The sequence below is a fragment of the Ahaetulla prasina genome, chromosome 1, assembly GCF_028640845.1.
Source record: "Ahaetulla prasina isolate Xishuangbanna chromosome 1, ASM2864084v1, whole genome shotgun sequence".
NCBI lineage: Eukaryota > Metazoa > Chordata > Lepidosauria > Squamata > Colubridae > Ahaetulla > Ahaetulla prasina.
Window position 1 is genome coordinate 114,363,605 of NC_080539.1, and position 24,917 is coordinate 114,388,521.

Consider the following 24,917-nt stretch of genomic DNA (forward strand, 5'->3'; position numbering starts at 1 on the left):
CGGGCAGGGAAAGGGATAAGCTTGACATAATTAAGAAATAAAAGATGGTTTAAGAATAGAATCTTGCCCTGCTTCCTAAATATAGATTTGTCAGATTTGTATTTTTGGTCAAGAATTCAGATAAGGGGAGAGGGAGTATGTTTTCTAAAACAAACAGTTATTACTAATCATAAGTAGCAATACAAATAGTCCCATAATTCAAGTACAAACCTACAAAAGAACTACATTTGTGTCAGGTACAAGACTCAATTCAGGATAGGAGGGGAAGAAATGAAGTCAACATGGGTCTGTGTACTTTTGTCTTGACCAAATGCATGTACACAGAAACTATTAAACTTTTTTCTGTTTTGCTTGCTGTGAGAAATCTGTCAGAAATTTTTGAAAATAAAAAGCAGGAACACACAAAAGCAGTGACAGACAGCCCATTCAGCTTCCGTGGATACAGAGGCCAAGTGTAGTTTCTGCACTTCTGGTCTGCACTGATGGTTCCAGTGTATTATAAACAATAAATCACAGATCAAGATGATCGAACAGACCCTTGATCCTTCAAAAGGCTTCCACTCATGACCATAAATGGAATTTCTACCTACTTAGATCCATGCACCTAATATTCAGAGAATGGAATATAGAGATTACAGTTGGATTAAAGCACATAGCAAAACTACAAATATGGCTTCTAGATAAGGTAGAGCAGGAAACTGTTTCAAGTAGAGTAAGATGGCTTCCTGTGCTATTCATAGGCTGAACTAATTGTATACTTTGCCCAGCGATGTGTGGTGATGTAGTGTGACTTGTTCCTGGACTGAGGAAGCCCTGCTCAGAATTCATGCCTTAGTCACCTCCTAAATGTGATTCTGCAATGTTCTTTACATGCAGTTGTTATTGAAGAATATTTTGAAGATTCAGCAGATGCAAAATATGGTGGTATGGGATATTATGGCGCTGGTCATTTGGTATATATGATATCTCTGTTCCATGAATATTATTGGCTGTTGGTATGCTTCTGGGTACAATTCAAGATACTGGTGATTTTCTCTAAAGCCCTTCATAGCTTGGAGCTGGGACCATCTCTCCCCACTGCTGTTAACCTATCCTGTTAGATCTTGCAAGAGAGACAGGTTCTGAGTCTGTCTGTGCCATCTCTGGGCTCCAAGGGGAAGAACCTTTTCTGCTATGGTGCCATCTTCTGGCACATTATCTCCTCAGAAATTAGACTAACCCTGACCCTGCTGGCCTTTTGCAGGGCTCTAAAAACCTACGGTATTTTTCAGAGTATAAGATGCACTGCAGTATAAGATGCACCTTATTTTTGGGGACGAAAATAAGAAAAAAACTGATTGGCGGGTAGATCGGCCTCCTGGAATACTCCCAATCAGCTGTTCCCAGAGGTGAATTTTAGCAACAGTTTTTTTTGGTTGTGAGCTCTGTGCCTTGCTTGTTTTCTGCCTTCAGAGGCTTTTTCTCTGAAGCTCTGTTCAGGAGCTTTTTTCTGAATCTCTGTTTGGAGGCTTTTTTTCTGAAGCTCTGTTTGGGGGCTTTTTTCTGAAACTCGTTTCTGATGCTTTTTTTAGCCTCTGAAACCTCCGTTTCAGAAGCTGGGCGGGGCTACATTCCGAGTGTAAAATGCACCAAGATTTTCAGCCTCTTTTTTTGGGGAAAAGGGTGTGTCTTATACTCCAAAAAAATATGGTAGTTTTGCCATTGAACCTGGGGTCCTGCTAGTAAGGGTGACCCATTGTCATGGCTTATTTGGGTGTTTGTGAGTCTTCTCGGCTGCTATTTTTATGTCATTTTTGTTGTTTTTAATATTTGTAGGGTTTTTTTTACTGTTTTTTCATTGTGTGCTATCCAAAGTCATAGAAATAGGATAGGCAACCTATAAATGTATTAAAGAAATAAATACAATTAAAGTATAATGTAATCACACTGAGGAAAAATAAATGCCTATTATAAAATGGCTCCTAGTTGAACAATCAATATACCTGAAGTCTCCTGGACAGCAATGAATATACCTTTCTATGCTTTGAAAACAAGAGCTTTAAAATTATATCACCATTACTCTACATTCAAATCTGGAACACAGCCTTTTAAAAGTATTTATAGAATATCTATTGAGGAAATCCAAACATTCAAAGGAACATGAGCCCGCTTTCTCCACGGAAATGAAGAAGGCTGCTTTATCAAGCATGGATACATCATCATATGCATTAGGGTAGGACGCAGTTACTTGAGTGTAGGATATAGTTACTAGGGGCAGCATATGAAAAAGGGGCTCTATCAAACCTATTAGTAAAGCCATACCCTTCTTTCTCAAAGCATTAAAGAATCCGTTGTTTCTTTCATATGGGAATGTGACATCCCAACACATGTACAAAATGCATGGATGCTTTGTCAAGTCAGTGCAGAATGTGTGACACATCAGTGTGATGCTCTTCTCCTTATTGGCCTCCCTGTTGTGTGAATATTTTAAAGGCTCTCCTTTGCTGGCTCCATTTTTATAAGCATGCACAATGTGTTCTGTCCTCCTTCGCCTCTGTCCGAGTGATGGCTTAATTAGCTGGCACTATCAGCTCTGGCAGCAGAATAGCGAACGTCTGCCAAGTTCTCTGATATTTCCCTCAACGCTGGGGAGTCACTTCAGCTCTCAGTTAATCAGTTGATTTGCTGGTTACGAAGAGACACAGCAGTGCTCACTGCCTTTATACCCTGTGGGGTGTGGCTCCATGACTCAGCACTTCCTAGGCCTGCCCCACCCCTGCTTCTGTTGTTCCCTCCTCTCCGGCCTATGAAACCTAGGATCCAACCAAGCCTGACTGCTATCAGCTGGGTCTGAAGGCGTGGCCTGGGGGGGGGAAGAGTCAGGGGACCGAGGCCTCATTATCTCTTCCACCTGGCCTGCTTCTGGCTCCTGGAGCTGTGTCAAGGAAGCCGGTGCTCCCGAGGTAAGTCCTGATGGCCCTTCCCCCTCACTTTCCAAGTCACTTTCTGGCAGCAGGCCCGGCTCCAAGTCACTGTCTGGCAGGAGGCCCGGCTCGGGGGGCGCAGACACAACACAATGCTTTGCTGACAGTCTCAAGAGTCGGTACTATCTGTGCATGCGCATGCCTGCATTGATAGCCAGGGACAGTTTGAAAGAGGCTGTGTAAGCCTTTTTAAAGAGTACTGCTAGTTAAATGCATCAATAAGGAGCGATTCGCTTGTGCCAGCAGAGTTTCTGAAGTACTGTACTTCTTCCAAATACTTTGATAAATAAATAATAAAATGCTTTATACAGTCTAATAGCTGCACCCTTCTGATTAAGGTTTTTTTCTGTTTCAATCACTGGGATTTTGGGGCTTGGAGAACTTATTCTGATGGAATGTGTCCCTTCCTATTTAAAAATATGTACGGAGCAAAAAAATTCCTCTAACAGAAAAGCAAGTAATTGCCTATTTCAATAGAATAAACGAGTCCCTGTATTCCCACAATTTAATGCTAATGTTTTGCAATGCTCCCTTTTTAATGCAAAAAAATATATCCTTTTTTGAATGAATTATTAACAGGAGAATGGAAAAACAGAAAAAAACTTTTTCTCAAAAATTTGGGGAAAGCAAACATGAAAATGGATGAGTTAGGCTTAGACAAACTACATTAAGGAAAACAAACTAATGTTTAAAGATTGGTGTAATCTTTATTATACTTTATTTTCTGGGATTATCTGACAATCCCCCTCCCTCAAAATAATAATCTAGACCTGGCATGGATTTCCCACTCCTTTCTTTTTTTGCTGCAGAGGAAGGAGCAATTTCAGTCAAAACAAACCCTAAGTCTTTTAAGGTTACAAGTACTTGCTGACGATAAACTACCAACCTCTTCTCAGTTTTAGTACAATTGAAGTAAATTCATGAATGGAGATTGGCATCCCAAATAATAATAATAGAAACCCAACCTGACACAACATGTTTGGCCAAGAAAACTTTCCACCATAATTAGCATTTTCTTGGTTTGAAGGTGGAGCTACCACGCAGTGCAACTTCATCACCGAAGGCACAAACAGTATAAATGACTCAGGATGTTCCTTGAAATAACAACTTCTGCTCTGCACACCTGTAGTAGAAGGACTCATGAGCCAAGACTGCTTCACCACACATTTGTAATTCTGCAACATGCTGGTATGCTACAATTCTATCTGGCTTGGCTTCTAAGACCTCTAAGTGGGACAGAAGCTTTTCATGTGCACACATTAATAGCACTTGAGAATATTCTAATTACATTTAGTGCAGAAGGCTTACCGCTGCCTAAATTGCTAACTGGATTTGTTTTCTGAAACAGGGGGAGCTAGAGTCTGCTTTTGGAAACTTCAGGGGGATTATTTGGAGACAGGAATGGTAGCTTTGTAATTTTTTCCTCTTTTTCTTTTTGAATATATTTACATACTATCAGGTTATTATGTAGTTCATGTTGGACATGCAATAAAATATAACTAGATTTCTGATGCTTAGTAAAATTATTTAAAGCCTGTACTCCAATGTGTTGCATTGATGTTTATTGAATTTACTTTAACTTTGTAGGGATAGAAAGAATCCAAAGCTCAATTCTCCAAATATGTACACAAATAGTATTTTTTTACTTTCTTCGATGAAGAGTGGATTTAGGAATATGAAGTTACACCTATCCTTTCTGTTGATGCTGCTTTCCATGAACATAGTCTGGGGTGATGAACACTTTTATCCGGAACGATATCAGAAACCACCAAGTGCACCAGTCAAAGGACCACCTTTTCTGCCTTTCAACGTAAAAAGTCCTGGTAAGTGATATTTCCTTCTTAAAGTGAATTTGTTAAGAATGTTGGTGATAAGTGTCAATCAAGATACTTGCTATTCCATAGGTGTTTTGTGAGAAAGATTGGTATTGGTTTTTTAAAAGGTAAACTACTCTTGTTCCTTTTAAGATACTTACCTCAATTATCACCATAAAACTGAATACAGGGGAATAACTGCAGGGAAATAGCATATAGGACATTAAAATGTTTGAATGCTCTGTCTAAAAACTTTTCAGGACCATGCACAGAAAACTAGGTTGTTAAGAAAACCACTTTGATACACTATCTTTGCATGAGAAAAAATTCAATTATAAGAAACTGTTTAAATATATATGCCACCAAATATTTTAAAGTAGTTCATCCCAGAGAGGGAAGATTGTGTGATTTTTCAAAACTCACCATTTTATTTATTAGACTTTCACTCCACCTTTATTACTCAAGGCGGTGAACATACCTAATATTCCTTCCTTCTTCTCATTTTTCCACAACAACCCTATGAGGTTGACCGAGCTTAGAGAGAGAAACTGGCCCAAAATCACCTAGTCAGCTTTCATGCCTAAAGAACCAGAACTCCCAGTATGCTGGGTTCTAGGCCAGAAGCTTTACCACAACATAAAACTGGCTCTTCAGTTTTATGATCAGATGTTCAATTGATGCACTGATGAAGGACTAGAAAGCAACAAAGAACATATAAGGCGTTCTAATTGTGATTTTAAAACACCTTCTCCAGACAGTACTTTTGTGGTCTAATGTTCAAAAGGCTCAAGGCAGAACAGGGGAAATGCCAACTGAAAACATTTTTCCACTTCCTTTCTTTCTCATAACACAACAATTACAATATAAAAGATTTACCAACAGCAACAAGTGCATGAAAATACTATCAGCAGCACCTATCACTAAAACTAAGTTCTGAGATATCTCACAATCATTTTGTTATCCATCCCACTTCAAAAGGGAAGCTAACAATAAAATGGAAAATAAGGTAATTTTCTTAGTGTTAATACTAAGGTTTTAAGCAAAAGTTCAATATATATATTTTCCAATTCAAATCTTTATTGTCAGTGCACAACATATGTACAATGAGATCAGTTAAGCTCCCTCAGTGCACCCCCCAACATAATACAACTGTGATTTTCTGTGAAGACAGAAAATCCCTAACCCAATAATTCATATTAATGAAACACCCAGTCCTATTGCACCAGTGTGAACATATTACACATTGCGCCGGCCCTGCAGTCCATCATACTACATAGTGATGATGTTATTTCTCATTCAGGAGTCTGACAACCCAAGGATAAAAACTTTTCTTCAGCCTGTTTGTGTGGCTGGCTATACTTCTGTATTTCCTTCCTGATGGTAGGAGGGTAAAGAAGTGATGACCAGGGTGAGAGTCGTCCCTGTAAGAGTTACAGAGTTCTCCTCTGTAAGACAGATTCATTGACAGCCGCAGAGTATCTAATGTGACCACTAGGTGGTCAACCTTCTAGAAAACTAATAGACAGCCTGTGGAACTTCAAAGGATGGTGATTTGCAAGTTTCTGGATTTAATGGGAACTGACGGTCAACAACGTTTAGCAACCTACCATACAGATTCCTCTATTGTCCTGTCCTGCCATTCATGCATGGATTTAGCTTTCATTTAGATCAGGGGTGTCCAAACTTGGCTCCTTGAAGAGTGATAGACTTCAACTCCCAGAATTCCCCAGCCAGCATGAGCTATAAATATGAGCAAGTTGCTGCTGGGGAATTCTGGGAGTTGAAGTCCACCACTCTTCAAGGGGCCAAGTTTGGACATCCCTGATTTATGAAGTGCTATTTAGGAAGTGAGTTTACAAAGGAATCCAAGGGGATTTATTTTGAATGCAAAATCCAACCACTTCATTCAGTTCAATGGAAATATAATCTCGTTAATGAGAGGTTATTGCGATGCTGAAATTTCACATTTCACCATAGTAACAGGAATATCAGGCATGAAATCTTTTTTTTTTTTTTGAAAAAGTTCCAAATTCAGGCTTTATTATATGTTCTAACTTTGATGGAGAAATTCATTTCTTAGACAGATTTTGAAATGATAACATGTGCTTCTAATTTAAGTCATGTATTACTAGCTGATGAAAGCTATATTTGTCATTTTTTTAATATTCCATTTTTGTTTTTAAGGTTTTGTTAGCAATCAGGATAGGAAGGAGTTGCATAAATCAAATAAATAGTTCCATCATCACAACCACCACAGGTTACTTGTAGCTCTCTGGATACATCCCTTACAGCGTTTATCTTTTCTTGCCATTATACCATTATACATGTTAACTGAGGGCACTAAGAATTGTAGTGTCTAGAGGATGCTAGACAATATGGTAGACTTACAAGAAAGGGACTTTTTTGAAATATCCAGTAGTAAAATTACAGAACAAAAGTATCTAAATTTTTTTTTAATTACAGGCAGTTCTCAGATTTCTTTGTAGGACACTATGAAGATTTTTGTTCAGATTCTTAAACTGCAATTCCATACTGACTCTTCCATACTCTTGCCATTTTAAAGGAATTAAAGCTTAAAACAAATTGTTACATAACATAACATAAACATAAGCATTTCTAATGTGGTTAGGCAAGAGTCTACTTTGAAAGCAAGCAGGTTGAGAAAGTGATGCACAACCTTCTTTTGGCTGGAAACCATGCCTTTCTTGATTTAATAATTGTCTACCTCACTGGCAGGGGGAAATGAGAATGCATCATACCAGATGCATACTAGGGAATTCTGGGAGTTGAAGTACACCCATCTTAATGTTGATAAGTTTGAAAAAACATGAACTACAGCATGATGAGGAGGGTGAGGATCGCCCATTGCAGCTCCTCTCAGCGTAGCACCAATCTCAAGGAAGCCTTGATTTCTCAAGTGGGGAGGAGCCAACAGTGACTCCTCTCACAGAGGTGTGTTTCTCCTCTGCTGGCAAAGATTTGCTCCTGTCTGCTAGAGACAGCAGGACTTGATCTAGAGAGCTTACGTTAAAGGAGCATGAATTTCAGTTTAATATTATTTGGGATGCTTCTAAGTCAGATACTTAGTTCCTTTCTAAAGTAGTGGCTTTTAGTGCCTGAGCATCTGATACTATACTAATATAAGCTATGTGAACAGGGCTGATACTCAGGAACTGGTTGCATTCTGAAACAACATTCCCAGTAATGTAACGTAAGTAATGTTAAAATCAGTTTTCAAGTTCTAAATCGGGGTATCCAACCTTGGCAACTAAGTTTGTGGATTTCAATTCCCAGAATTTTCCAGTATGGCTGGCTAGGGAATTCTGGGAATTGAAGTCCACGACTTTTAAATCTGTCACCTCTGGACACCTCTGTTCTAGATGCTAGGTATCTTACTGAGCTTTATTGCTTTTAAATATTTGTGAAAATGCTAAATTTGGACATTGGAATTTTTTTTAACCTGTTCAATGAACTATTGATAGTCATATTATAATGTTCATAGATTCATGGGATTTTTTGTGCAGTTCCTGGAAATAATTTTCACAAGGCTTATTTAGATGCAAGTTAAAATAATACCAAGTAGATTTACTAAATGCACAAAAAAGTAAAACTATCTTCTTAAAAATACTTATTTAAGACTAGCAAGAACGGATTAGCTCTTCCCAATGCCCAACTGACAAAGATGTGAAAAATGTGTATGTGGCTTTGCTATTTTGTAGTAAACTCAAAGAAGATTTATCAAGAGAATACATCTTAGTCATTGTAAGGCTATGCTCTTCCCAACATAAATACTGAAGCAATTACACAAACCCCTTAAGACATCTACAAACTTTTACACCATAAGTCATTTTACTTACTTGGTTTGTTATTGCTGCTCCTTTATGTTAGGTTTGCCAAATAAGATTCCAGTACTCTGGAGTGGACTCCGGCAAAACATTTGCTCAAAACTTTCCATGGTATCCAAACAGATGCCTTCACTAAAGTTCTTTTAGTAGTTCTTTTAGGAAAGTTCTGTCGGTTAACATTTGGAATTGTGCATTGGAGAAACATAACTTCATACCCAACCTGAAACTTTCCATGTCTGTTATGATGACAACTCCCAGAATTCTAGTGACTATGAATTTTGGGTACAGTAATCCAATAACATAGAAGGCATCTTGGTTGGGAAGGCTGGTTAAAATTATGAAAAATGTAATAGAATCTGGAGATCAAATCTAATTAACACACACACACACACACACACACACACACACACGATACATACATATATGATGTATGTTGATGAAGTTTGTATTTAGGTCCACAGATTTTGTATTTCTCTGCAGAGACACATTCCTTGATTTTCAATGGCTTATACATGGCTGCATGGCTCCCTCTACTGGTTTAAAATACCAAAAAAACCTGCATTAATATTAAAAACTTAAACATAAACCATATTGAAGTTCCTGTTCCAAAACCACGTAAGAGTAGTCCAAAGTTCTGATTTTTTTCTCTCTCGCTTTTAAATAACAGAATAAATTACTTTTCAGAGGCTGCATTAAAACACGAGGATCATGTTCAACTCACTGAATACCACTTTCAGAAAAGGAGACATATGCCTTTGCGTCACTTATTCTCTATCAGCCCAGCCCATCTCACAGGGTTCTTGTCGGGAAAATAGGACAAGGGAAATAGTGAACATTACATTCACAACCTGATTGAATATACATTTAGTAAATATAAAATAAATAAATAAACAAATAAATAATATGTACACTTTTGCTTTCAACTGAGCTTTGCAAATGAATTTCAACAAGCTTGCTCTCCTAGAACTGGCTCTGCCCTTCAGCAGAATTTTGCTGAAGAAGAAAGGATGGCTGACTGGATCTCAGAAATTCTTGGACAACCAACACATTAACCAGTCTGTCCCTGTTCTTATTCTGTCTGAACCATATCCCCGTCCTTTCTTCCTGGTGGAAATATCATGGCGAACCAGGTACAGGTAGTTCTCAAATTACGACCATAAAGGAGCCTGCCCATCAGTCGCAACTTGCGACGGTCAATTTTATGGTCTTTGTGTGGCTGTCTTTATGTGAATCACCAAGGTCATTAAGCAAATCGATGATTCACTAGGGGTGCGATTATTGCTGAAAGCCAGAATAAATTTAATAAATAAAGGCCAATTTTAGTCAAAATCATCGTTCAAATTTGGTCATGTGGTAGCAGGATGCTGCAAATGGCCGTAAATGTGGCCTGGTTGGCAGGCCTCTGAAGTACAGTCACATCACTGCACAGGAGAGTGACTGTCAAATTTTTTAATCCGGATTGTAAGTATTCCTCTAGGTATGTTTGTGAACGTCAAACAATAGCTAAGTAACCAGTTGTAATTTGAGGACTACCTATGTAGGGATGAAGATAATCTTTTCATATCAGGTGCCATATGCTATGTAAATAAATCATATCAGGCAATTAATTCTCCTGATTTATTGAGACACTGCTACACTAATTTGTTGTGTCCAGATTTTGTATGATTTAACTTCTCCAACTAAAGAGATCACAATAATTCACACAATCAAGGCACTTGTGAAACTTGCCTTCTTTCTCTATATCAGAAAAATGTAGGCAGGTTTAGAAGAAACAGAGATTCAGGCTCTTATACTTTCTCTGCTTCAATGAATTGACTCCAAATGTCTCAAGTGCAAAAAAAATGTGTGTTCATCAAGCATCTAAGGAACATGACATCAGTGGCCAACAAATGATTTACCAACAGCTCTGTGTTGTTTTATCACAAAGATGAACTTTACTGTAGAGATTCTTTCCTAAGAGAAAATACTACAGGCTCCAAAATACAAACAGTCCATTACATCACGAACAGGGAGCAACCCTCAGCCTTTGCCGTATCTTAAACATTTTGAAATTTCATGCACATTGAAGCCAATGAGTTGCTTTCAGCTTATTTTCATGGCATCTTCATTAAACCTTCACTATTTAGCCTGTTTTTATTAGTGCAACTGTGCTTTTGTTTTCTAAGGTCAAAAATTTTCCTTCCTTTCCTTCCTTCCCTCCCTCCCCAAATGACTCAAAATGAAGTGTAAACAAACCATCATGTTGTTATGACTGTAATTGAGCTATGTCTTAAGTGGCATAGTTTTTTTTAAAATAGACATTATTAAAAAAATAATAAGTGTTTGAAGTCAGTAAAATGAGGACCCAGATTGTGGGGCCAATATGCTCTGTAAACCACTTAGAGAGGGCTGTAAAGCACTGTGAAGTGATATATAAAATCTAAATGCTGTTGCTACTTCTCCTTCTGAATCATTTAATTCCTATAAGATGTTAACTGTCTCAATGTTGGTTTAGTTTCACAGGCAAGGGGAGAACAAGGCCTACAAGGCCCCCCTGGCCCCCCTGGCCCCAGAGGCTACCCAGGATCTCCAGGAGAACCAGGAAAACCAAGCTATGGAAGTCAAGGGCCTCCAGGACCTCCAGGACTTTCAGCGGTGGGAAAGCCAGGACCCGCAGGCTTGCCAGGAAGACCCGGAGACAAAGGACTCCCTGGTGAAAAAGGAAGCATGGGGCCTGCTGGTCTTCCAGGGCCAAAAGGTCACCCTGGAGCTCCTGGTCCTGTGGGAATTTCTATGGCGGGGAAACCAGGACTGCCAGGACCCCAAGGACTACGAGGCATCCCTGGGGAAAAAGGTGTTCCAGGCGCTCCTGGTATTAAAGGGCAAAGGGGAGAAAATGGGCATGGGGTTCCAGGTCGCCCAGGGGAGAAAGGCCTGCCAGGGCCACAGGGGCCTCCAGGACAAGCAGGGATAGGAAGGCCTGGGGAAAGGGGGTTTCCAGGGCAGCCAGGTGTTAAAGGGGACAAGGGTTTACCAGGCTTACCAGGCCCAGTTGGACTTCCAGGTCCCCAAGGCTCTCCCGGGAAACCTGGAATGCCTGGAAAAGGACTCCCCGGCTCAAGTGGGTCACCTGGCCTCCCAGGAACCCCTGGGGCAAAAGGTCCTCCAGGTCCTCCAGGCTTAACTGGGCCCTCTGGTCTCCCAGGGTTTGGAAAACCAGGATTGCCAGGGATGAAGGGAAACAGGGGGCCTGAAGGACTCCCCGGTAGTCCAGGAGCTAAGGGAGAACAAGGCCCAGCTGGTATCCCTGGAAGACCTGGACCAGTTGGGCCACCTGGGGAAACAGGTTCTCGGGGGCTAAAAGGTGCCACTGGCGCAAGTGGCAGACCTGGGCTCAAAGGGGAAAGAGGCCCAACTGGTACATCAGGATTCCCGGGGATTAAGGGAGAAAGAGGCTTGCCAGGATTGGAAGGCAGATCAGGGAAGCCAGGGATACCTGGATCCAAAGGCCATCCAGGTGTGGCAGGATTTAAAGGAGATCTAGGCCCCACTGGGCCAACTGGTTTACCTGGACCAATGGGCTCACCAGGACCCAAAGGTGCAGCAGGAATCAGTGGTGGGCCAGGCTCTAGAGGATCACCTGGTACACCTGGTATAAGGGGACCAGTTGGTCCTCCAGGTATTCCAGGACTCCCTGGCCGCAAAGGGGACCCAGGTGCACCGGGATTACCAGGTCCAGCTGGAATTTCATCGAAAGGCGCCAATGGACCTATGGGACCACCTGGACCACCAGGTTCCAAAGGCCATCCTGGAGAGCCTGGATTGCCAGGCCCTCCAGGCCCCCCTGGTCCTTCAGGGCAAGCCCTGGCAGGAATGCCAGTTATAAAATCTGGTGCAACTCAAGGTCTCACTGGCAGGCCTGTGTCCGCTTTCACTGCCATTCTCTCCAAAGCTTACCCTGCATCTGCTACTCCTATCCGATTTGACATAATTTTGTACAACAAGCAACAACACTATGACCCCAGGTCAGGCATCTTCACCTGCAGAATACCAGGGCTTTACTACTTTGCTTATCATGTCCATGTCAAAGGCACACATGTTTGGGTTGGCCTGTACAAGAACGGCTCACCCATCATGTACACGTTTGATGAGTACAAGAAAGGATACCTTGATCAGGCTTCTGGAAGTGCTGTTGTTGATCTCATGGAAAATGATCAAGTCTGGTTACAGCTGCCCAACAATGACACAAATGGCCTTTACTCTTCAGAGTATGTCCATTCCTCCTTCTCAGGTTTCTTATTTGCACAAATGTAATATTCAGCATAACAGAAAAATGCATCCAGGTATATGTGTGTCTACTTCTACATATACAACGGAATTAACGAAATTACACCCGAATACAACATTACTTTTCTAAAGTTCATAATGCATATGATTTAAAAATAAAATTAAAAAATTATTCACAAGGTACAATCATACTGTATGGCATCACTGAGACATGCATTTTACTTGCCCACATACTGAAAAGCTAATTAAGATTATTTCATCCAAGATTATTCCGCCCCAAAAGGGCACCGGTATCAAAACCTCCTTTCATAGATGTGGAATGCCACCAAAATAAAAAAATCTGCATAGCTTTAAAAAACAAAATCAGAAAATGCAAGAAATGCAATATGTTGTGTTAATTCTATAACTCTAAACATTTTCAGTGAAATATTAGCATCACAAAATGAATCCACTTGGTTCCATGGTACCCCGGGGACCATATAAAGTGGTAATCATGTCCAAATGATTAGGTACTGATCATGAGTACTGTAGGTATATTTATTGCTAAATTGACAGTATTATAATCCTCATAAAATATTTCAATATTACCCTTTACAGAATGATGTCTGTTTACATACAACATTCAGAGAACGATACAACTACAGCTAAGTAAATGTTTAAAATGTTAAAACATTTACTTTATGGAGTGTGAATAGTTATTAATAACTAATTGTACCACTGTGCAGCCTACATTTCATCCCACGGCCACCTCTTGATTCCAAACCATTTATATGAAATCAATATAAATGGCCTGTACTGTATTCTTTTAAAACCAGCATTTTACACTTTGTTCTAAAAACTTCTAGTTGTATCTGTCCATTTTGATTTAAAAAATTATAAATAAAAAAATGAAACATTTATATCAATTTCTCTGATCATTTAGTGAATTTAGTGATAATCGCTATCTATGTAGTTTCTATCAAAATAGAATTTCTATCGAAATAATTTCTTTCAAAAGTTATTGATAGAAATAATTCTGTCAATTGTTTTTACTGCATTATGGAGTTTACGTTATCCTGGGAATCTCTGAATACAGGTTTTAACAAGTCGAACATACACATTTAGACACAGAAGCATTCAATCTTGTGCTGGATTCCTATTATGCCAAGGAAGGACAGTACATAGATATTTACAAAATCAGGTGAAAAAGTGGAAAAATGTGTAAAATATTCGATGCTGCAAATTTTTCATATGGCTCATCCCCTAATGCCTGTGCAAAGAGATTTCTTTTTCTCTACCTACCACATAAACCAAATTTTCAGGGCTGGCCTTGCAAGTCCAGATAAGAACTATGAGTACCAGCTCCATTTTTATTGCAAGATTACATTAACAGAATCTTGCAGGTCTGAAAGTATCCTTCCCTTCATTCATGTTTACTTTCCTCAAGACTAGGGAAGGTCCCTTCCGAGATGCTTTTATTGCCTTTTCTTTTTCGGACTCAAGGTTCTCTTATCAGACTACTATCTAAGCTGTAGCTCTTCCTCCTGTCTCCCATTCCCACAAACCATCACAGCCAGTTCTTTGCAGATATGGGAAGGTTTGACTAGTTTCATTTTCTAGGCACCCACAGAATCAATAACTCCTCTTATTTATGTCTAAGGGCCCCCTTCCACAGGATAAGGCAGAAACTGCTCCTGTATTAGCTACAAATGGCTTGCCCTATCTACGTTGGTGGGGATGGGGTCTTGGAGTTGAGCTGTTTACTGCTTACTTGGCAGTTCCTTGATTGGGGTATTGTTTGCTGCTTGATTGCTATAATTCCAATTCAGTCCACATCAATATTTTAATTGTGAAAATGCATGGCCATTATGAAGGGACAGATACATGAAAAGCACCTTCACCAAAGAAACAGCCCTTGAAAGAGAGGGAAATCACTCACCTTTAAAAGCTGATGTTTTATAATTATACTGTATGGCAGCAACCATATCCTTCCAGAAGTCATATTTTCTCCTAGGGCTGTGCTGCAAGCATAAAGAAACCCCATTGCCTTTTTCATTGTAAGCAGTTTTTCTAGCACACAGTGAGAAAATAAGCTAACAACCACAAGTGCAGTCTGAAATATAATGCAGCCACATAGGGTTCCCTCATTCAGGATTCCAGCCAATCCTTTTTTTTCCCTTACTTCCTCACTCTGTTTCTGTTCTTCATCCCTCCCCCCACATTAATTGAACATGCAGAGTTATCAATGACATATTTGGGAATGTCTCCCTTTGATGCCAGTAGCACACATGTAATGAATGACTTTGCTAATTAATATGCAGGACTGCATTCACTCGTGATGCAATGATGTGATTATGCCCTTTCATTATTGATTTGATTTTTTTAACTCTTCTCTTCCTCTTGAACTACTAATTCCCTGCATGAAACAGTCATTTTAATATTTAAAACACAAAAGCAAAAACACTATTCATCACAGGAAGGGAATATCTTGTGTAAAACTGATTCCTCACAAGCAATACTACAGTACATAAATAATGATTGCTGATCATTACAACAAATTGTATCTGTTTACAGATGGTTGTTTTGGGAAACTCTCTTCTTAATGATTCCTAACACGGGTCTCTGGATGAAGCAACATTGGCCCAAAAGAATATAAACCAATATAAACAAAGGAATGGGTTTAATAAGTTTATAGACTTCATCAAAAAAATAAAAATTTCATTTCATGCTTGCCTGCTTGCCATAGGACAATGATGGCTAACCTTTTTGCCATCACACCAAAAGCAGGCGGGTTGTGGGGGGATCATACGTGTGTGCGCCCACACTCATAATTCAATGCACCCTGCCCTTCGTGCATGTATGTGCGACTCCCCTATGCTTCCCCCACTTTTGGCACGAAATGGCACAATGGGCCCGGTAGGCCCGTTTTTCGCCCTCCCAGGCTCCAGAGCCTTTCTAGGAGCCTGGGGAGGGTGAAAACGCATTCCCCACCCCCCAGAGGTCCTCTGGAGGCCGGAAACAGCTTGTTTCCCGACTCCCAGTGGGACTGGAAGGCCCGAAAATCAGTTGGCTGGCACGCGCACTGGAGCTGAACTAGGGCAACACTCACGTGCCCACAGATATGGCTCTGCGTGCCACCTGTATCACGTATGCCATAGGTTCGCCATCACAGCCATAGGACATGCTTCCTCTTATTGGACCTACATTTTTATTCATCTTTTCAGGTTTTATATAAAAAAAACTGAAGCAATAATGACAAGTCAGTAGAACTTACACAATAATAAACACATGAAAAAAAGAATTTGCCTGCTTAGTCCATAAATCTTCATAACAGGAGATTCATTAGGGCTGAACACAGAAATGATGTCTGAGTTTCAAGGACAAGCCAATAAGCAGAATCAGTGCCCTATTTATAGGTAGGGCTGTCTGAAACAGAACAGAGACAAGCACAGACACTATTTACTTCCCTAAGAAAAGAAATGAATTCCTTCAGAATTCTATAGATATGTGATTCAGTTCTAGCTTATTGCTGTGACTCACTGCTGTAAAGCAAGGGTAAAGAATTTGATCCATGAAAGAATAGATTTTTTTTGTTAGAATAGAATTTTTTATTGGCCAAATGTGATTGGACACACAAGGAATTTGTCTTGGTGCATATGCTCTCAGTGTACATAAAAGAAAAGATACCTTCATCAAGGTGACTTAATGACAGTCATAGGGTACAAATTTAACACTTAATGTACAAGCTGCATATAACATGTGAGAAGGAAGAGGGGGAGCAGAAGCAGGAGGAACGTTAATGTATTGCCCATGAGCGCCAAATCTGATGCTCCAAACCTGATTAGAACTTACTTTGTCCAAACCATCCACAATCCGTCCACAAAGAAGTGACCCGGGCAGATCAAAGTAATTGTCATAGGCATAATATTTAGCTGTAAAGACAAGAAATTGAATGCCATATTAGATACCTAGTGGACAAATCAACATTTTTGTGAGGAAAATTATTATTTACTATAATAATACTGATATCTGCAAAATTTCCCCTTGTATCGCAAAAATCAATGTAGGAAATCAAAACTTACAGATGAATTCTGGGATACGTTATTGATTTCCAGAAGGTTAAGTGAGGGAAAAGTCTGGAAACACTGTTTTTTAGTGATGAGACTAGACCTCTGGAATGAACTTCTAGTAAAGATTTGTCAGTCTCCCACAATGTCTGCTTCCAAAACAGCTGGAGCTTTTCTAAAGGGAAGTCCCCTCTTTTTTTTAGGAAAAAAAACCCTCACAAGTTTATCTATCGTAGGCTCTCCTACTCACCAGATCATTTCAGACTATGTACGGAGCAAGCTTCAGACTGATTTCTTCATCAGCTTTGAGAGTAAGCTTTCAGACTCTTACTTATTATATTGTATAGGTATATACCTAATTTTAGCCTTATATGTAGTCTTTGGACATAAGTCTTTTATGGTGAACTTTCAATAAATCTTTAGAAAAAGAAAACTTTCTCAGTTTTAATATTGTGACACATTAATTATAGGAAAAACTTGTATTATATTTGTGGGGTCCTTGGTGCTCTCTGACTTTGGTTCTTTTCTTGAAGACCTTTCATTACCAAACTAGGTAACATCATCAGTGCTAGTAAAAAGTGGGGTTTGCTCTTACTTTGTATACTAGTGGTTTGCTCTGCGAATGTTGGTAGTAATGATATTGGTGGTAGTAACGGACTAGGCTGTTGTTTCTTGTTAGCTTGTTTGACAGCTCCTTGACTGGGGTTTTGTTTGCTTTTTGATTGTTGGTCTAATGTCTAATTCCAACTAAAGAAAATACACAAAGCCATCAACATCTTCAAAGGAATAAAATTCACTAGGGAAAAATAAAACAACATGTTAACCTTCCTGAATATTCTCATTAGTACGGGCAGTGACAGCAAATTAGAAACACAAGTCTATTGTAAAACCACCCACACCAACCAGGTGCTCCACCACCAAAGTAATAACCCAATCTCCCACAAGATAAGCTGTGTAAGAACACTATTTATATGAACACAAACGTACTTCAGCAACTCTGAACATCAATAAAAAGAAACAGGTCATCTATATCAGCGGTCACCAACTGGTGGTCCATGGACCATTGGTGGTCCGTGAGAAAAATTTGGTGGTCCGCAGAAAAATTATTTGCATTTTTTATATTGCACTAAATACTATTTATCTTTCTAAAAAATTCATGTTAGTGGTCCGCAGGATTTAAAATTATGAATTTAGTGGTCCCTGAGGTCTAAAAGGTTAGTGACTCCTGATCTATATAACATCTTCCAACAAAATGGATATCCACACAACTTCATCAAAAAATGCCTGACCAATATAGCACTATCAACACAAGTTGTGAAAAAAATAAGGCTGCCATACATCAAAAATTTCAGAAACCACCAATAGACTATTATAACTACATTGCCAACCATACAACGTGAACAAACTAAAGCCTCCAAAACATCCTAAGTAAACCAAAATACCCCTAGCCCCATAAGAATCAGGAATCATCTATAACATATAGTGTAAGGACGTCAAAAGACATTATGTAGGGCAAATAAGTAGAAAAGTGGCAGAGCACGTCCATGAACATTAACTAGCATCAGAAGCCATGATGAAAACTCCTTAATTCCACAATACATGGATAGACTTAACTGTAGTTTTAATTGGGACCCTATGAGCATCCTAGACAAAGCCAAGCCCTCAAACATTAGAGAATTCCTGGTAGCCTGAGACTCAGACAAATTAGCTATCAACAGGCACATAGACATAAACAACATCTACACACCATTCTAAAAAGAGGCAATCAAAAAACCAAAAAGGAAGCAAGAAGACCAAAACAGCTCCTCACCTGCAATGAACATTCAGATGAGCAAAGAATACTATCAAGATTAACATTAGATCAACAATTAAGAAACAAATAATATTCTAATCAAGGACTGCCAAATAAACTAACAGTAAACAGCAGTGCAATTAAGAACCACCAAGATCACTCCTATCAATACTGACAGGGCAAGTCACTAGAATATAAAATGAGAGCAAATTTTACTTTCCACTAGCACTATGATGTTACCTAGTTTGGGAATGAAATGTCTGTAAGAAAACAATCAAGTTAACAGAGCACCAGGGATGCCACAAATACAACACTATAGCATCAACCTATTTTATAGGCCATGTCCATGTAATACCTGAACGAGAAACCATTCCACACATTGTCTTAAAATGTTTCCATTCCCTCCTTCCATACTTCTCCAAGATCTCTCCAGAAGTCATACGTTTTGTGCCATGACTTGCCCTGTTTGAGGGAAGAATCAGATATGAATGTTATTATACTTTATGGTTCTTTGATTTCTCTCTTCCAACATTATAATGTAAATGCTAAAAAAGGATCATTTACAGATTAAAATTAACTGCCTATAAAGTTAATGAAACTAATTTGTAAAAGTATTTGACCCTTATTTATATATATACCAAATTATCATCTCCCTCTCACACAAAAATTATGTTCTGTCATAGAAGCACATGTCCCCTCCCTCCTCCCAGTAGTATTAGCAGAGAAGAGGAAAAGAAGATATGGATGAATAAGAAGTAGTTGAACTGGGTAAGGAAGGGAAAAGAACCATGGACTGGAGATAAGCTAATGGGAAGACAGAACTGAATAGGCAAGGAAAGAAAATTAAAGGATTTATTTAAGAATTTTGAAAGCTTTAACTGTATTAGGCAAAACAACCTTCCCAAGGAATGGCTGCTCTTCAAAAACACCAATGATCTTCAATAATGATGTTTGCCATTATTCACAACTCATATCACTCTTTGCTTTCAATGGTACCTGCTATTATTTTGACAATTGCTTCGTCACTTAATGACAGCACTCCTGGTCTCAACTGCTATTATAACTCAAGGACTGCCTCTATTAGAAGCAAATCATTATTATGATCGGTTAAGTGGGAGATAGGGCTTAAGGCAGCCTCCCCAACCTGGTGGTCTCTATATTGCTCAGAATTACAAAAACAATACTAGAATTGTGACATGATTGATATGAGATGGAAACTGAATACCAATTAGCATTCACATCATAATCAATATAAGTGAGAGCAACAATCAGAAAAGTTGGTAACCCAGAATCAAGTAAGGCAGCATGACATAGTAGTAGGGGAGGCGCAGCTGATAAATTTGAAATACAAGGAATATTGAGATATTGGCAATTAAAAAGCAGCGGAAGTAAAGATTATCATATGCACTGGATGGTAAAAACATCAGAAGTAAGGATAGGAAGAAGTGACAAGAAAAATATATGAACAAAGAAGGAGTGATTACACTGCTTTTAAAAAGTTGTTTCTTTTTTAATATTAAAAAGCACAATATACGTGCTGGGGAATCCAAATAAGGGGAATCTAAATAAAAGGGTGGGGAATATTAAAAAAGAAACAACTTGGTAAAAGGAATTTAATAGCTAGATGTCAAAAGTGATAAAATAACAATATTGGAGTATTGCTTGATTGTTTATTTAAACATTTATACAGCATTTACCTTCTTACAGTTTCTATGAACTTTGAATATTTTCCCAGAGCAATATATAAATATTAATTTTATAATTAATAATAGTAATTTTATGGGAAGTCCAGAATTCAAAATAATTAAGTACAATTATGAGCTTTTGAACTTCACTGACACATCCTTATAGGTACATAGTGAAATCTTACAATTGAGGCCCTGTAGCCTCAATACATAGGAGAGGAATGATATGATTGTACTTTGAAAACAGAACATTTTGAGAAAGTTAATAAAAAATATAACATAAACTTTTATCAAGGATTTAAATGTTACCTCAAAATGGTTCCATTATCTGCAAGTTTAAGAAAATTCCCTTCTTCCAGGTCCAGCACCAAGCCCTTGCAGCTGTTAAGAGTTCAGGTTCATCAATGGAAGAAGAAAAAGAAATACATTATTAGCAAGCTTCAAAATACATGGAGATGCTGTAAACTATGTTACAGACTGTGGTCTTAAATGGCACAGGGGCCATAGAGATAATCAGGGCCCTTAGTATTAGATGAATACCTAGGAGCTTAGCATTACTTGCACAATGTGAGAAAAGGCTACTAACCTATAGTCTAAGTTCCTAATCAATGCAATATTTTGGAAAATACATGGACAGACCAAACAAAACCTATGGCCTTTTGACTTGTTGACAAAAGCCCTTTGCAAGACATCAGTTTGGGCAGACCTCTGCCCAAACTGATGTATCCCAAGAAAGTCTGCTGTGTACCACTACCATCATTGTCGTCGTCATCATCAATCCACCTGAATTTTGTATAACTTGAGGTGGTATACCACTTCCAATTTTCTCCACAAATAATTGGATTGGGTTGAGAGAGAATAGCTGACCTAAAGTCACCAGCTGGTTTTCAGGGTAAGGGAGGACTAAAAGCACACGGTCTTCTGGTTGCTTGGCCAACACTTTAACCGCTACACCCAACTAGTGGAGATTAAAAATAAAGTGTCAGAAAGAGAAAGAAAACAAGAAAAGAATAATTGACTGGAGCACCATCCCATTCACTCTATTCCTATAACAAGGCAATGGAAAGGAAAGGTGCTCTCATTCAGCCTCATTTAAATGCTGCAAAGGAAGGCTTATTTATTTATTTATTTATTTATTTTTATTTGCATTTATATCCCACCCTTCTCCGAAGACTCAGGGCGGCTTACACTATGTCAAGCAATAGTCTTCATCCATTTGTATATTAAATACAAAGTCAACTTATTGCCCCCAACAATCTGGGTCCTCATTTTACCTACCTTACAAAGGATGGAAGGCTGAGTCAACCTTGGGCCTGGTGGGACTTGAACCTGCAGTAATTGCAAGCAGCTGCTGTTAATAACAGACTGCATTAGTCTGTTGAGCCACCAGAGGCCCTATTATTATATTATATTATATATTATATATTATATATATATTATATATATATATATATAATATTATATTATTGTAAGACGGCAGAGAATGAAGGGGAAGAAAATCCCAGTTACTCAATGGATGGGATGAAAATCCATGCTCATTAGAAATCCATGATACCTGTTGAATTTTTAGTATAGCAAAATCAAAGAAACACTCTTATACCCAGGATGTCAGGTAAATATTGGCTGAAGAAAATAGGGAAGCAGAATATATCACCACCAATATCAGCACCCTACAGCTATAATCCTGTATGTTCTTACATGGAATAAATTATATCAAACTTAATTGGGTATACTTGCTTCTGAGAGACTGCTCAGTTAATAACTTTTAAATACAGGCAGTCTCTTCCTCTAGAAGCAACTACAAAGGAAACTGAAGGTAATTAAGGAAAATCACTGACCAAAAATCCCAGTTTTCAGGCATCACATTCAGAAGTTCCTTATCATATCCTTTTTCTTTCACCATGTACTGAGCGAAGCTGTCATATATAAGCTATAAATTAAGAAAAAAGTTTAATGCTGTGCAAAATTATATTAAGACACTAATGCTTCTCATTTAGGATCTTACAAGCAACAGAAATAATGTTCTGTATGTAAAAAAAAATCAGCAATGTTTTAATGATCTGATTCTTAGCAACATTTTCAGAAATGTCAGGATTCTATCCTCAGGGTGTTCTAATCTTAATGGCAGCTGAAATCAGTTCACAGTTTAAACTGGAGTATTATATATACATAGCAAACTGGTTAAAATACATGAGCCAGGGTTTATTAAATAACCATGAACATAATTTCCATATATGGTTATTTCCTTCAGTACTTTTAATAGACAAACCCAGGAATGTGTACTTTATATAAAACCAAGCCCAACCTAGGACTTACCCTTGTGTAAGAATGCTTAAAATCTAATGACCGATTTAAGAATTATGCCATCACCTAAAAGAAGTGAAGGAGTTAGATTACAGAAGTTCTAACAGAAGTTTCTCTGAAAAGGGAACTCTCAGCATTATCTTTTCCAGAGTTTCTCTCTTACGAAGTCATGAAAACTGAATGGCTAGAAAAAAAATAGTATATTAGTTGAAGGGGAGATTTTATTCTAGTTATTTATTAGATTTTGGTGTGGTGAGTCTCTTGATACAGGCATGCTTGAACTGCATATGGGTGGGTGACTGATGGCTCTCTTTCATTAGATCTCTGGAACCCTTGCCACTCCTGGAATCTACAGAAAAGGCTAGCCATCCTTAGCCTTATTTAAGAATAGAAGTGGGGTTGAACTTCTATTGCTGAGAGACACTTGTGCATTGCATGAAGATGTAGTTCAGCTTGTCTGGACATTTATACACTGATTTAAAAAAAAGAGGGAGGAAGAGACAAGTTTTCCATTTTATCAAAATTTATTTTCCTGTATATTTGCCACACTTGTAGTGTCTTTTTATCTAACTGCATTTAACATCCTGATTTTTAAAAAAATCAAAATCTATTATCCTAATATAAATAAAAAGTAAAAAAAAACAGAATATACAATTTGAAATCAATGTACAGTGGTAACACTCAGAAACTAGTTCGGAAACATTGGTAGATTGGTAGACAGGGTATCAGCCAATGCTGTCTTGGGAGTAAACTCCAATGCAACTTCCGAGAGAATATAAATTTTTAAAGACTACTATTAAAATCCCACCGGGTTGGGCAGGAGTTACTATTTGGTGAAAGTATATAGAAGCTTGTAACATAAAATAGCACAATCTCAGGCATTCCGAAGTTAAAGCTCGTTGCTTTTTTATACGGTACAGTTTAATTCCGGGCAATATAACCGTTTTAGTCACAATACAGCCGGGGTGGAAGTGTCCCCTCCCCAAATTATTGGTCTTCTGGAAAGGCCGCTTTCAAGCCGGCCAAAACTCTTGCGCCCCTTTCCGCTTCCTGAAACAACGCTAGTCGGTCCCCTTCCTCCGCTGCGGGATTTACTGCAGCCGCACAAAAAAACGTCAGAGCGCCACTCGCAGTGCAAGCCTTGGGCTGGGCCACGCTCGCTAAAACCTAGATCCACCTCCTCATAACCGGAGTAGCCACTCAGCCAGTCCGAGGCTTGCTCTGTCAACCTAGCGATCGTGGTACGGGCTTTCCCCGGGGTTGTTTCTCTAATAGCATTGCGCGGGGGCTGCTGGACCGTGGCGGCCATTCGAAACAGCCCAGCCGGAGCTAAATCCGGCCGGCCGGCCTGCCTGCCGGCCTGCCTTCCAACTGCGCCACTCACCCGGGTGCTCTCCACCAGGTTGTAGCGACACAGCGTGTGATCCAGATCGAAGCCGATCACTTCGCAATCGGCCAGCGAGAAGAACTGGGCCATGGCGGCGGCGGCACCGGCAGCGGGAACTAGCAAGCGCGCGTCTTCCTTCCCGCGTTCCGCGAGGAAACTGCAGCTCGGCTCTGCGTGTGAACGGGTGATGCGACAGCAGCGGCCGTTTCCTGCAGAGGCTGATTCTCTCGCCTTGCTTCGCCTCACCTTTTCCTTTCCTCCAAGGCTTGCAAGCTAGAGAACCGGCAGTGGCATTGAAAGCCAGGGTTGAGCTGATCGTATTACTTCCAACTAGCACGAACTCCGGGAAGAGAAACTAGCGAACGCTACTGGCGCATAACGCTGGTCAAAGGTTTCATTTGGATGCAGAACTGGATTTAACGGTTCATTGCTGGAGCAAAGCGTGCATAGGGCGGGATGCCTGGCCCTCTCCCATACGGGAGGATGAAACATCCTTTGAAGACAAGGTTGACTTTTGAAAAGCAGTTGGAATCTGTCACTTTTGCTCTGCGATTTGCATATTAACTGGACAAGCATCATCTATATATACAGAATTTCAAAGCTTTTCATGACAGACCTTTTAGATAAACCATACATCATATCTGCCCACTTCAGAATAGTTTAAAATTGGAACAAGACCCCTGAAGCTTAGCTTGTTCCTCTCAGTCAGATTTTTCCAAATGGACCACTGGTGTCTTGTTTATATTCACAACCAAAATTCAGAAGTGCACCATCATCCAACAGTAATAAAAAGGAAGACGTATGCTTAGAATAAA

The 24,917-nt window shown here is 39.3% G+C and overlaps 2 protein-coding genes across 5 annotated transcripts in view; one reads left to right on the top strand and one right to left on the bottom strand.

The window, feature by feature from the left end:
* Positions 1–24,712, bottom strand: part of NT5DC1 (5'-nucleotidase domain containing 1) — a 112,625-nt gene extending 87,913 nt beyond the window's left edge. Inside the window, exons 1-6 of one of the 2 annotated variants that reach the window (XM_058173602.1) lie at positions 24,349–24,712; positions 22,250–22,341; positions 20,721–20,792; positions 19,082–19,188; positions 16,720–16,799; positions 14,807–14,888 (exon numbers count right to left, since the gene is read on the bottom strand). In XM_058173602.1, the coding sequence (XP_058029585.1) occupies positions 14,807–14,888; positions 16,720–16,799; positions 19,082–19,188; positions 20,721–20,792; positions 22,250–22,314 (406 nt within the window). In that variant the 5' untranslated portion in view covers positions 22,315–22,341; positions 24,349–24,712. Of the gene's footprint in view, positions 1–14,806; positions 14,889–16,719; positions 16,800–19,081; positions 19,189–20,720; positions 20,793–22,249; positions 22,342–24,099 lie in introns of both variants that reach the window. The other variant, XM_058173594.1, reaches the window with a different exon arrangement.
* On the top strand, positions 4,031–13,836 carry COL10A1 (collagen type X alpha 1 chain). 3 transcript variants are annotated; one of them, XM_058173574.1, is made up of 3 exons: positions 4,031–4,151; positions 4,551–4,786; positions 11,117–13,836. In XM_058173574.1, exons 2-3 carry the CDS (start codon positions 4,585–4,587, stop codon positions 12,913–12,915), a joined length of 2,001 nt encoding a protein of 666 aa, XP_058029557.1. In that variant the 5' UTR covers positions 4,031–4,151; positions 4,551–4,584; the 3' UTR covers positions 12,916–13,836. The 3 variants fall into 3 exon arrangements, with proteins under 3 accessions (XP_058029557.1, XP_058029566.1, XP_058029548.1); XM_058173583.1 differs by having other exon boundaries at positions 4,082–4,151; positions 4,624–4,786; XM_058173565.1 differs by lacking the exon at positions 4,031–4,151 and having other exon boundaries at positions 4,198–4,786.
* Positions 24,713–24,917: the final 205 nt, after the last annotated feature.